Raw genomic sequence first — 12395 nt, forward strand, 5'->3', positions numbered from 1 at the left:
TCTGAATAGTTCAAGGTACTTTCATAATGATCCTATTTTTCTGTAAGTAACTCAAAATGTCTTGCCTATTTTACTAAAAATTGGTATTTTCTTCTCATTAATTTCTGAGTACCAGCTTGTCTTAACAGCACAGTGACAGATTTATTTCCATTCTTTTTTAAGTCTGAATTTCATCTGAGTCTGAATTTTTAGAAGGCAATATTAACATCACTCTAAGTATGGGCTATAACCTCTAAAATTTTTTAACTTGTGCATTAAGTCAAATTTGAAGTTAGAGCTTAATTAGGATAACTCTTATGAAAATTCATTCTCGAGTGTTTTCTTGAAAATCTTTTCTCATTTATGGTACTTGTACCTTAGGTTCCATATAAACAAGAGGGATTAGCAGAGGTCAGCTGAATCTTGCAGAATTCAACAAGGAAGTCCAGTCCAGCTGCTACTGAACTCAACAGCAAACATCTATTTATTTTCTAAAAATCAGGATTAATATAAAATCATACTTGTGTTTAACTTTCTAAAAATGGCTGAAGATTTAATTCCTTGGAGAACATCCTTACCCTACAGGATCAGTAATAAAACACTCAATAGCTTTGCTAGTCTAGATTTTCATCAGTAAGTTTCACTTCACAGTTCAGGAACCAAATCTGCTAGCCCTTCATATGATGAAAATCTAGCTGTGATTCTTCAGCATAATCACACCACCAAGATAACATCACATTACTACAAATGAGAACACTGGAAACATACTGATCATGTTGACCCTGACCATTTTGAGGAGGGGAAAGCAAAACCAAGGAATTCTAAACCATGACCTGAGAAGTTTCTACTTAGATATTTTTTTCAGTAAATATTGGTATTTATTTCAGTAAATATTATGTTAGCTTACATTCCTTTTCTCAAGAAAAGTGTAATTGAATAATGAACAGGCAAAAAGTTGTTTCTTGAGCTGGCTGGAAAAACACCTCCTTACAGCATTGTACATATTTACAAATGATATTTTAAAAAGTATGTCAGTTACCACTTTAGAGCTATCAAGTTTACAGTGTGTGAGCCAATAAACCTAATCCTGATTTGGATCCAGCTTTAAATAATTAACTTCTTCCTGCCTGCAAAATCCCCCTACAGAATCAGCTGGATATAATTTAAAACTTCACATTTTTAAACAATTGTTACATTCACTCCAGACACAGCTGAATTCAATCATCTGTAAACGGGATTTCTTACACAGAGAAATGAGACCGAACCGTCTCCAACTCAGACTTTTTTCTTAAGGCTGAGGACAAAGAATTGCTGCTTACAGAGAAAAGAATTGTGTGAACATAGATAATAGATTCCTCTCATCCCTCGGATACAGGGGTCAGCAATTTGTCAAGGATTATATGTCAGATTGTGTTTTTCTTTTCTAACTTAGTGGCTGGACTTGCTGGAAGGAACTCAGCAGGAGCCAGGAACTGCTGCTTCCCAGGAGACAAGATCCCACCGCCATACCGTCAATAGCTCATCTGTACGTGAGGTACTAGTTTTTCTTAATCACAGAATCACTTCTGTTGGAAAATACCTCTAAGACCATCAAGTCCCATCTTTGACCAAAAACCACTAAGTGTCACAAGCACTACATGCCACTTCCAGTCATTTCTTGAACACCTCCAGGGATGGGGACTCCACCATCTCCCTGAGCAGTCATTCCAATATTTAACAACCCTTTCCATGAAAAACTTCCTACTGATGAACAATCTGAACCAACCTTGGCTTGGTTCAGATTGTACATCATAATCTTGAACAGCTTGAGGCCATGTCTTCTCATCCTGTCACTGGCTGCTTGGGAAAAGAGGCTGACCCTCACCTGGCCATGACCTCCTTCCAGGCAGTTGTAGAGAGTGATAAAGTCACTCCTGAGCCTCCTTTTCTCCAGACCAAACACTGCTTCTCATAGAACTTCTGCTCCAGACCCTTCCTCAGCTCCATTGCCCTTCTCTGGACTCACTCCAACACTTTCAATGTCTTTCCAGGAGTCAGGGGCCCAGAACTGGACACAGCACTCAAGGTGTGGCCTCACCAGTGCTGAGTACAGCCACCATAAACTCCTAACTCAGGCACTGAGAATAGCACCTCGTTATTCACAGCTTCCTTTTCTTCCCTGTCTGTACCTGCTCCTAGTACTTCTATCAGTAGCCTGATCACAGGCTGTGATACCAATCTACCTAATCAAATTTGCCTCTGGATGGTGAGACATGCCCTGGACAACACTAAATAAGTCCAGATGCAAAAGTCAAGGAAAAGAAATACAGTGGAACAAGAAGATTTAAGGGAGACAAGGAACGAAAAGGACAGCCCAACACTTGAAACACTGCAGGAGATCAGACAGACAGCAACTACCAGGTCATTCTTGAGAATATCAAGTGTTCTACAAAACCCTGAGCTGCCAACAATTTGCAAAGCAACTTTACACCATATCTTACACAACATTTGAAAAGGTTTCCCAGAACTAGGAGGGGTAACACAAAGGCACTATAAGGCAGGTTATTTCAAAATGAGATATGGAATACATCTTTACACTAAACATGGAATCACTCCAAAGGTTATTGTGAATGTATTGCTGTATTTCAGGCATTAATGGTCATCTCAGTCTGTAGAAAGTAGGTATATTATCAGTGATGCACAATTAACCTTGTAATAAGGTATGCATAAATGTAACATAAAAAAAATTAAGAAGATATGTTGAATACCTTCCAGTAATCTTGTAAATAGTAAATGCATTGGACAGCACGTGGGCTAATAGCCCGATCTTTAGTGATAAGTTATTGATTATCATAGAATTGTAAAATAATTTAGTAAATAATTCAGAAAGCAAATTCTGCAGGCACTGTGGTTCTACCCTTCTCCCAAAGCCTGTATTATCCACTATCAGCTTATGGGGGAACAGTGCTCTCAACACATCCAAAGATGAGATGACTCAACTCCACACTATTATTTTTCAAAACTTTAATTTAAAAGAACCTATGTATATTCTCTGTACCTACAAGTTACATGCTGACATGCATGTAATTTACAGTATGAAGCTGACAATAAGAAGCTACCATGAGATTGTCAACATTATCTCAGAAATTTTCATCACATCCAAGGCATTAAAAGTAATTTTTTAATGACTCCTTTGAATCAAGCTTATCAGGAAATAATGAGTGGTATGTGAATTTATAAGCATTTCTGAAATACATTCATTTACATTGTTAAGTTCTGCATACAAATTATCAGGATAGTAAAAATTTTAATTCCTCTTCTGACTGGTGAATGCAATATACTTTTAGTTGATACTGATTGTCACAGTCATATAATAAAATTCAAGTAATATGTAGTGAACTGTAACTTTGGAGCAAATACTAGCAAGTAGTTAAAGGATCTATTCAGAAAAGGCACTGAAATATGAACAGTTTGTATCTGTCAGGACATACTGATGACGATGTGACTTTTAACTTCATCATGAGTATGTGGATCTCTCCAAGAGGATTCTCCCATTGCTTAATTAACTATAGACAAAATATATTTAAGTCGACCTTTACAGAATGAATGACAAGTGGCTCCAATTACAGAAGAAAGGAAGTGCAAAAGAAAAGAGACAGGAAAGTGAAAAAGAAATGAGTAGTCAATGATAAAGTAAAGAATGAGGGAAGACTAGTCCACATTTACACAAAGAGTTTGGTGTGTATATTACATTTCTTACAACTAATGTTTGTCTGCCATTTTCTTTTATCTTTTAGGATCCTGATTCTGAAGAAGGTCTACATACATACTTTTATACATCAGCAAGACAATGTGCTCCTACTCCAGTCTGGGAAATATGAGTGAGAGAACAAAACAAAAAAGAAATCACTGAACATACCAAGCTTTGTTCTTGGAAGCTAAAGCTTGATTACAAATATTCATATCAAAATTTCAAGTAACAATGACAATTTTCACATTGGGGCCTTGGCTCTAAAAAGAATGCTTCACAGATCAGTGAAGGAGACGCTCTCAGGCTATAGTTTATATGTCTCTGGCTTATCTCTTAAAGCAAGCTTTCAGTGCTATTGGCACTATGGAGGAGTTTCAATACTGACAAACTGAGCTTGATTATGCACGACCACCATCATTTTTGCTTGCTAAATTCTGACAGCAAAGCACTTGTTATGCCATGTTGGTGAGACAAGAGGAAAAGGAACTGTCATTTCAGATTTTTGGCAGAATTTGATTTGTTATATAGCTGAGTGATAGTATAAATTGAGCACAAAAATACTTTTAGCCAATTAACTTTCTCCAAAGATAACTCTTAAAAGGAATTATTTTGACAGACTGATGCTGGACAAGTTGTAAATACAATAGGTAATGCTAAAGGGAGCAGAAAAAACCAGGAAAATACATGAATGTAAGTTTGGCAATGGCAAAGGACAAAAAAAGCAAAAGGAGATAAAAGAAAGGAAGAACTCTTAACAAATGGTAAAGAATGGTAAATAAATGGTAGGGTAGCAGAAGAAAATGAGAAGATAGATCAATGAGACCAGAAATGTAAAGTACAAAGTAGATCTTCAGAGGCAGTGAAACATACAGGGCAAACATCTTTACCTGTATCTTTGTACCATATATGAAGTTGCCACATGAATTGACTAATACAAATCATTGCTGTTTCTTTCACGTTTTAGTGAACGCCTGACTTTCCTAGGTACTTCTTCACTTCAGATATAAATTATTTAGTCTTGTAGCTGATGGAAGTTATACTACATATTTATAAATAGAGAGAGAGAGAGAGAGAGAGTACATCTCAGCAATTAGAAATTATTATCAAAAGCCAATATTCTCCTTCATTCTCTTCATTCTCTTCTGTTATTTTGTTTACTTTATGCTCTATTCAATTTCATGTAAAAATTCCTACATTCCTTCCTGCATCTCTTAGTTAGATGTTCACACACAAATATACCGGGCATGTTGAACTTTGCCACTGCTTTTTCAATTCTTCATTCCTTCATCATACAAAGTTGTTATTCTTTCTCACAGAAGCATTCATTTTGATGATTGTATCAGCAAAGTACTCAGGACTGAATATATTTTACCATGTGTATCCTTAATTGCTCTCAATAGCATTAGCCAATTTAACTATAAGGCAGCAGGGAGGGGTTATCTAATGCTAACTTAGTTTCAGTTTTAGTGATGAGAATGTACTTCCCTGTAAATTCTACAGTCTTTACTTGTAGCAACAGGCTTCGGCCTTTTGTGTTTTCTAACAGTTCAAGCACAATGATGTCAAGACCTCTTTTTTAAAACGTGTCACTTTAAGACAATTACCTATCTATCACTGCTGATAGCTCTCTTCCTGGCAATCAAGTGATATCTCACTGTATTGATTTCAGTGGTATAGTGTAGAACTCTAGGTATAGCATGGAAAAATACAAAAAGGATTTGTCAGTAGTTTGCCTGTAGCGTATTTCCCCTCTGTAAGCTCTATATCTGTTTCTTCAATATGTCTCTACTATCCTTTACTTGTGAGAAGTCACAAGCTGTAATATCAGAAAGCCAACATATCTAACAACAGCTTAACTCATACACACTCTTTGTGTTTAGAGTCATTCCACTCCTTAAGACCAGCCCTCCCACAGACAAGTTTTAGACTTAGTCTGGAGAGGGTAAGGCTAAATGGATTAACTACAGTGTGTTGTACAGAGTCAGGCACCCCTGTGCTGTCCCTGCTACACTCTGCAGCTGAGGACCAAGAACACAAGCTCCATTTGTGATTCCGCACCTTGTACACCAGTCATCGTACAACCTGAAAAGGCACGTCCATGGCACTGTTCTGTACCAACTACAAACTTGTTACAGCCTGCCCAAAACTCAAGGGAAAGCCTGGATAAGCATGGCCAGTGCTAATTTGCCTGGCTAGAACTGTTCCCTCACTCACTGGAAAGGACAAAAGTGCCACCCATGTGTTTTCTAAAAGGTCGACATTAGAAAGAATTCCACAATTACATCGATATAAGACAGACTGGCTTCCTGTAATAGAGAGACTGAACCGCAGCCTTGGTTTCAGAATGCCTTTTTCTATTGCTAGCAGGCCTTTTATCAGCCCAAATAATTAGGCCCAGCTCAGTTGTTCTTCACACATGACTTTATTTTGTGCAAATAGTTCATTACTTTGGCAAAAGAGTACTGACTTATATTTTCTGGCATATTTTTTATTGGCTATACTGCTCATGAAAGTCTTTGTAGCCAAGAAGGAAACATAATTCCAGTAAATCTGAGATGTCATCTTCTTCTTTTTAATCATCTTTTGCTACTCCTAGTTGGGTCTTCTTACCCACTGTCCAAGAGTTCTGCCTTTAGGACACATCCACATTCTGGTCTGTGTGTGCAGAATTATTCCAAAGCCATTTTAGCTTCAGCAGCTGCCAAAAGCATACTAAATTAATGGGCAGCTCTCCCATGTGGTGTAAGAGACTGCAGCATAATACCTTCACCTCACCTTAGCTCTGAACCAGCATTTCTCCACAGTGAACTGTATTGCTCATTCTGACTTAACCATTTTCCATGTTTGATCAACTTAATCCTCTACAGTATTTTTATCTTCGCTGAAATTTCATATTTGTTTTCTTTTTTCTGGTCTCACTTTTGGTCTTGTTCCTCCAGTGAAGAACAGATCGCTTTTTTTCTGATTATCATACCCACTACCTTTTCAAAAAAAACACCCCCTAGAAACATGTTCCATCAGTCAAAGCTTCCAGTCTAGGTCTAAAATGTCATTAGCTCTGCAATTTCCACTACAGAAAAACAAGCAGATTGCTAGGTTCCACACTGCTCCATTAGATGTGCCATTAATTTAAAGTGGGCTATAATCAATCTCCCTTCTATTCTATATACTCTGCTGCAGCTTCATGGTGTTACCATTCCTGTTCTTGAGAATCAGAACAAAAGAACTAGGTCAAGCCCTCTTCAGCAACCCAAAGCTCAGGAGTGTGGTGGAGTCAGCTATCCCCATTCCTAACTTCTTCCAATGATCACAAGATTCTCCTAAAGTTCTGAAGTCCTGATGAAGCTTTACAGACCCTGGCTGAATTTTGCAAGATCTCATCCAGAGTCTCAGATTTTATGCCCTTTCACAGGGCATAGCAATGCTAAAGAATGAGGTCGGTCCTGTTGCCATATGCATCATCCATTCCCTTGTAAAGAGATGCCATCAAGCATCCAGTTGTACATATAAGGTTGCCATAATGGCTGCTTGTGGCTCAGTGAACTTTACTAATTTGTGACACAAATTGCAAACACCTACTTGCTCTCATAAAAAAGCAGTACGCTTCCATCTCCCTTAAGAGGAAGTAATGAATTACCAAGCCCATTTTTTGCTGCCACTGAGCTACCCATGTTTGGTAAGTCCTAAGTCTGTGAAGTGCCTCAACTGTCACTAAATCACTTCCAACAATTCCATTAGCCATTTTTTTCCTTGCTGCTGTCTCCTCCCTACCTCTTCAGAGGACTTCACCATTATTTCATGACCTGTTGTGGCTTCAACACAACAGTCTGCTACAGTGCTGACCACTGAGGCCAAAGGACTAGTCCTCTCTACTATCAGGGGAAAAAATAAAGTGACTCTTCTTCATGTTAAAAAATGTCAGATGTTGGAGATCCTAAGTTCAAGCTCAGGAGAAGTGATACAAGCTGAGATAACATCATCACTTTGGCAAGAGGCTCAGATGTTTCACTGAACTTCCCAGGCAAATAGCTCTATATAGTGATTCAGCTGTGTCACAGAAAATATCTTGGCATGGGTCAGAACATTGCCATTAAAGGGTGTCGTTGTTCAGCTTCTCCTTTACTTTGAGAATCTTTCCCAACATCCCTGTTCTGAGAGTGATGCATTACCAAAAAAAAAAAAACCACATGTAGTCAGAGTAAGGAAATTTTTCACACTCCTGATGCATCTATAGGATGCTCCATGTCCTCATACCGAGATGATAATACATTCCAGAAAGATCTTTTCCTCTCTGTGGCTCACCTATTGTAAGATTCGGTGGATTTTGCAAAGACTGCAAATTTTGTCACAACTTGTTACAAAACTCCTGAAAATATCCATAAAGAATGGTACAAGTTTGTTCCTCAGCAATCTCTAACAGCTTCTCCAAAAATAGCTCTGCACCCACAGACGAACAGCTATGAACCTTTGCCAACAGCTACATGTTTTTCAAGTGTCATTGCCCATCTCTACACTCCCAGGCTACCTCTTTCTTCCTGGGACTGAGAAAGCAGAGAATGTGAAGGCATGCTTCACCTACTTATATCTTAACTGTGATCACGGGAGCTTGGAAATATCCTAGATAGTCCTGATCTGAGCACTGTGTTGGAATACAAATTGCAGTGTAAATAAGCAGATGGGAATTGATCTCAAAGACTTTCCAGTTCCTGACAATTAACTTTCTTTCATTCTTGCCTCATATATTTAGGGAATATATGATCAAACATTTTATTAAATACATAAACATTTCATACAATGCTTTATTCAATGTGCAGATTAAAATGCTAGCTGACAGGAATATTTTTAAAATGTGGTCAGAATTTTTCATTTCTCTCTGTACTTGAAAGTTTAAATAACTGGTGTTTATATTACCTATATACCAGTACTATACTGCATATGCAGTACAGTATAAAGCCATATAACATGTCTCAGTAGGAAAGACTATAAAGCAGTAAATCAAACTAAAGAGTCTTTCCAGGAAATCACCCATGTGCAGAAAAAGCACTTCACAACATGCTTGAATGGCTTAATTCTCTTCTTTACCAGGGATCCCAAATGTCCTACTCTATCCAGTGGCAGTTGTAATGCTATTAACTTTTTACCTGCTTGCACCAGAAAATGGCTGGTGTCTAAGAACAATCAGATTTTCGGCAACTAAATTGTTAATGAATAAATAGTACTTTGTGCCAATACAGAAAAATTAAGTACAGTTACAAATAAATTATTTTGTTTTCCTACACGGCTTCAGAAATGTGTAAATAGTTCTACACTGAGTCCACAAATAGCCTGTGAAGTACATGATCTCTTGCTTATTTGAAGAGTTACTATGCATGTCATATGTAAGTGGAGCCTGTCACAGGACTGGTTTTGAAGGAAGGTGGGGGGTTGTTCTACAAGTTCTGGCAATATACCAGGAATCGCTTCAGGCTATAGGATTTCAGAATAAGAATGTCCTAAGAAGCTTTTTGTTGGCTGGGGGAGGGAGGAGAGTGGAGAGTCTAATTCTGGAATGCCTATTTAGCAGCAGAACTTGAGTGATCTTACAAGAGACAGAAGACATGTTAAAACAAGAGAAAAAACATTTTTTTTTTGGTCCTTCTAGTTAGAGCCTAGTTCCACTTAAAGTTTTGTTGCCAAACACCAATTTTTTAAGGGTGCTGAAGCAGGCATATCCATACAGACTGAAATCTACCAATTATACAATCAAACTGTACTTGTATTTGTACAATCTCAAACTGCAACCCGGAATCAATGTAAACACAAACACACTAACCATAATCTGGTGAGAAAGCAAAGGTGACAAACTGTAATGCTTTTATCATACTGAAAAAACTGTGAAACTTATTCCCCAGATGTCATTTGTCTTGATACATTAAGAAGGGTTTGAACACCAAAAGTCCTGAAGGAGTAAATGGAAAGGACTGAGTCTATTGAGTGTAGAGACCACCAGTGGGAGAAAACAGCAGCATCTATAGCACCTAAGGTTACTAGACAGCATCAGCTGTGAGCAGGGACATAAAGTAATAATCTGCAGGTTAGACAAATACCTACTGGAAATTATGTAAGTACAGACAATTTTGTTGTTAGGAAAGCAGAGCAACTAAATGACCATTTAAAAGTGTCTATCCAGCTTTACTCTGTTGCGTAGAAAAAATACAATATTCTCAGAGTTAACAACAATATTTTTGTTGGATGTTAAGCAATCTGAGACAGTACACCAAGCATAATCAGAGACTGGTACTAAATACGTGAGAAGTAGTTTACCTTCCACTATCTTTTTCCAAAGTTCTAAATCTTACTAGCAGCTCATGCCTGTTTGCTCATGCCAGTGCTGGAAACAGGGTATTGAACTAGATGTCTTTCTCATCGAGCCAATCTGCCCACTCCTCTAAAGATGTAACTAAAAGTGTAATATACCTCATATCCTACTTGAGCCCAAAGATAATTTAAGAAGGGGCAAAAGCCTAAAACATATGGCTGGAAGACACTCGGGCTTGCATCAGTGATGTCTGATACTTTCCTGACTAGGAACAGCCTCCTTTGACACTCTCAGCACCAAGTTTGTGGCGTGGCACTGAAATGTGCTCTTTCTTACTCATGAACTGGAAAAAAAATTAACCTGGAATGACGAAGGCATCTTAGAGCACATGACTCTGTCTGATTTACAAAAGTAGTTTCTCAGAGTTATTGAATGAGGAAATGTCCAAGGATAAGCTGGATCATGATCATCTTAACGATCTATATTAAGGACCATTCCTAAGAAACCTAGCCTTCCACAAACACCTTTTTCAGAGACTGGAATCCCAAATGACTTTCAGGGACTGAAATATCGAGACTGCTCCGGATCACAGCGCTTTGTTCACACCGCGGCTGTTGACAAGAGCATTCTCCAGCCGCCCGTGCTCCCAAAGGAGTCTTGCGAAACGCCGGGAAGGCCGCTAGCTCCTCTGGCCTGCTCAGGACAACACCCCCGCCGCGCCGCCCGCGCAGGCCCGGCCGGTCAAGGGCCAGCAGAAGCTTCCAGAGGCCTGGCCGCCGGCGGCCCGGGTGAGGTCCAGCTCTCAGCCGGGCGTCCCGCGGCTGCCGCCCAGAGCTAAAGCACACCTTGAAGGGAGCACCCTGCGGCGGGTGTCGGGCACGGCTCATTGACAGATAGAGAGACGCGGGGGAGGGGCACCGCCTCCCTCAGGGCCCCCCGCCGCCGCTCCCGCCCCCCGCGCGCGCCCCCCGCGCCCCCCAGATCCTGCCACGGCCCCCGCGTTACGGGAAGCCCCGCCCCTTCCTGCAGCCGCGCCCCCTCTGCGGCCACGTCACGGGCCCCGTGGGCCAATGGCGGCGTGGCTGGAGGAGGAGGGAGGGGCGCGCGGGGGCTGGGGCGGGGCGGGAGCGTGACCAGGCGCGGGGCCGCGCGTGCGGGACGGCGGCACGATGGCGGGAGGCGGCGGTGCCGGTGCCGGTATTTAGAGACAGCGGCCGCGGGGCGCGGGCGGTGCCGGCGCTGGGTAAGGGCTGCGGGGGTGCGTCCGTGTGCGGGGTTCCCCTTCCCCTGTACCGTCCCAGCGTCCTCTCCCTGAGGGGCGTCCGCCGGCGGGGGTCGTGCTGGGCCGTCTTTCTCTCTGGGCCGCGTGCCGCGGGCGGGGGCACCGGGGCGTTCGTCCAGGGCTGACCGGGAGGTGGGCCGGGGCGGGCGGGTGGACGGCAGCCTTGCGCCACTCGGTTCCGGGGCCGATCGCCAGCCGTGCCCTGCGGCGGTGTCTCGTCTCGTCCAGCCTGCCCTCGCGGGCGCCGGCCGAGCTGCCCGGCGGTGGCGCTCAGAGCGCAACATGACCTCTCCCGGGGCCACTCGCTGCTGGGCCGGCGGGTGCCGGGCCCCTCGCGGGGCCGCTCCGCGGTGCCCCATCCGCAGCCCTGTCCCCGGCGTGGCGCGGAGGGTCAGGCTGAAGGTTATTTGCCCTCTTCCCCGGAGCGGTGGTGGTTAGTGCTGGCCGTCTGAGTTGGCAAACGTGTCGCGACCCTCGCGGGACTCGGGTCTTTCGGGCTTTTTCGACTGTCAGATAAGCGTGGCTGTACCACCGGCAGGCATTTCCTTGGTGCAGAGATTTGCGTTTTGTTGCTGTCACCTCAAGTGGTCTGTTCTTGTTGCCTGTAGATTAGAAGGTAGAAAACTGCTGCTCTGAAAGATACGCATACTTCGTCCTATTGTTGGTCCAAGTTCTGGAGGGGAATCCCTGAGGAATTAGGGAGGAGCGGGTACAGTGGCCGTCTGGTAACTTCCAGTGCGCTCCTGAGCTCCAGTCATCCCTGTAGTGGGGCTCTGATGCTTTCCCTAAAAAAAAAATCTGCATCATTATTTTAGTCTCTCAGATGATGAAACTGAGGCACAAAGGAAAGCCGTCTGCCAAGTGTGTTGGCAGGATTGAGGGGAATAATTCCCAGTCTCAGTTTTCTTCCGTGTTTCAGGCTGACTAGGGGTTTGCCAGCTGGTGGCTGCTTGTTACTACTGAGCCATTCTGAAGGAGAAACCTCGTAGTAGAACTATATGGGGTTATAGTTCTGTCGTTAGTGATCTGTCCTGTCACAGAGGGGTGGAGGGGCCAAGGAAGTCCACAACCTGAAAAGGTTGGATACTATTGGGGGTTAAGGTCTT

The 12395-nt window shown here is 42.1% G+C and overlaps 1 protein-coding gene across 1 annotated transcript in view; it reads left to right on the plus strand.

The window, feature by feature from the left end:
• Nucleotides 1-12395, plus strand: part of IL6ST (interleukin 6 cytokine family signal transducer) — a 51835-nt gene that overhangs the window by 7470 nt on the left and 31970 nt on the right. Inside the window, exons 2-3 of the mRNA XM_048291263.1 lie at nt 1412-1513; nt 11037-11250. Of these exons, the coding sequence (XP_048147220.1) occupies nt 1412-1513; nt 11037-11250 (316 nt within the window). The remainder of the gene's footprint in view (nt 1-1411; nt 1514-11036; nt 11251-12395) is intronic.

This window comes from Corvus hawaiiensis, chromosome Z, assembly GCF_020740725.1.
Source record: "Corvus hawaiiensis isolate bCorHaw1 chromosome Z, bCorHaw1.pri.cur, whole genome shotgun sequence".
NCBI lineage: Eukaryota > Metazoa > Chordata > Aves > Passeriformes > Corvidae > Corvus > Corvus hawaiiensis.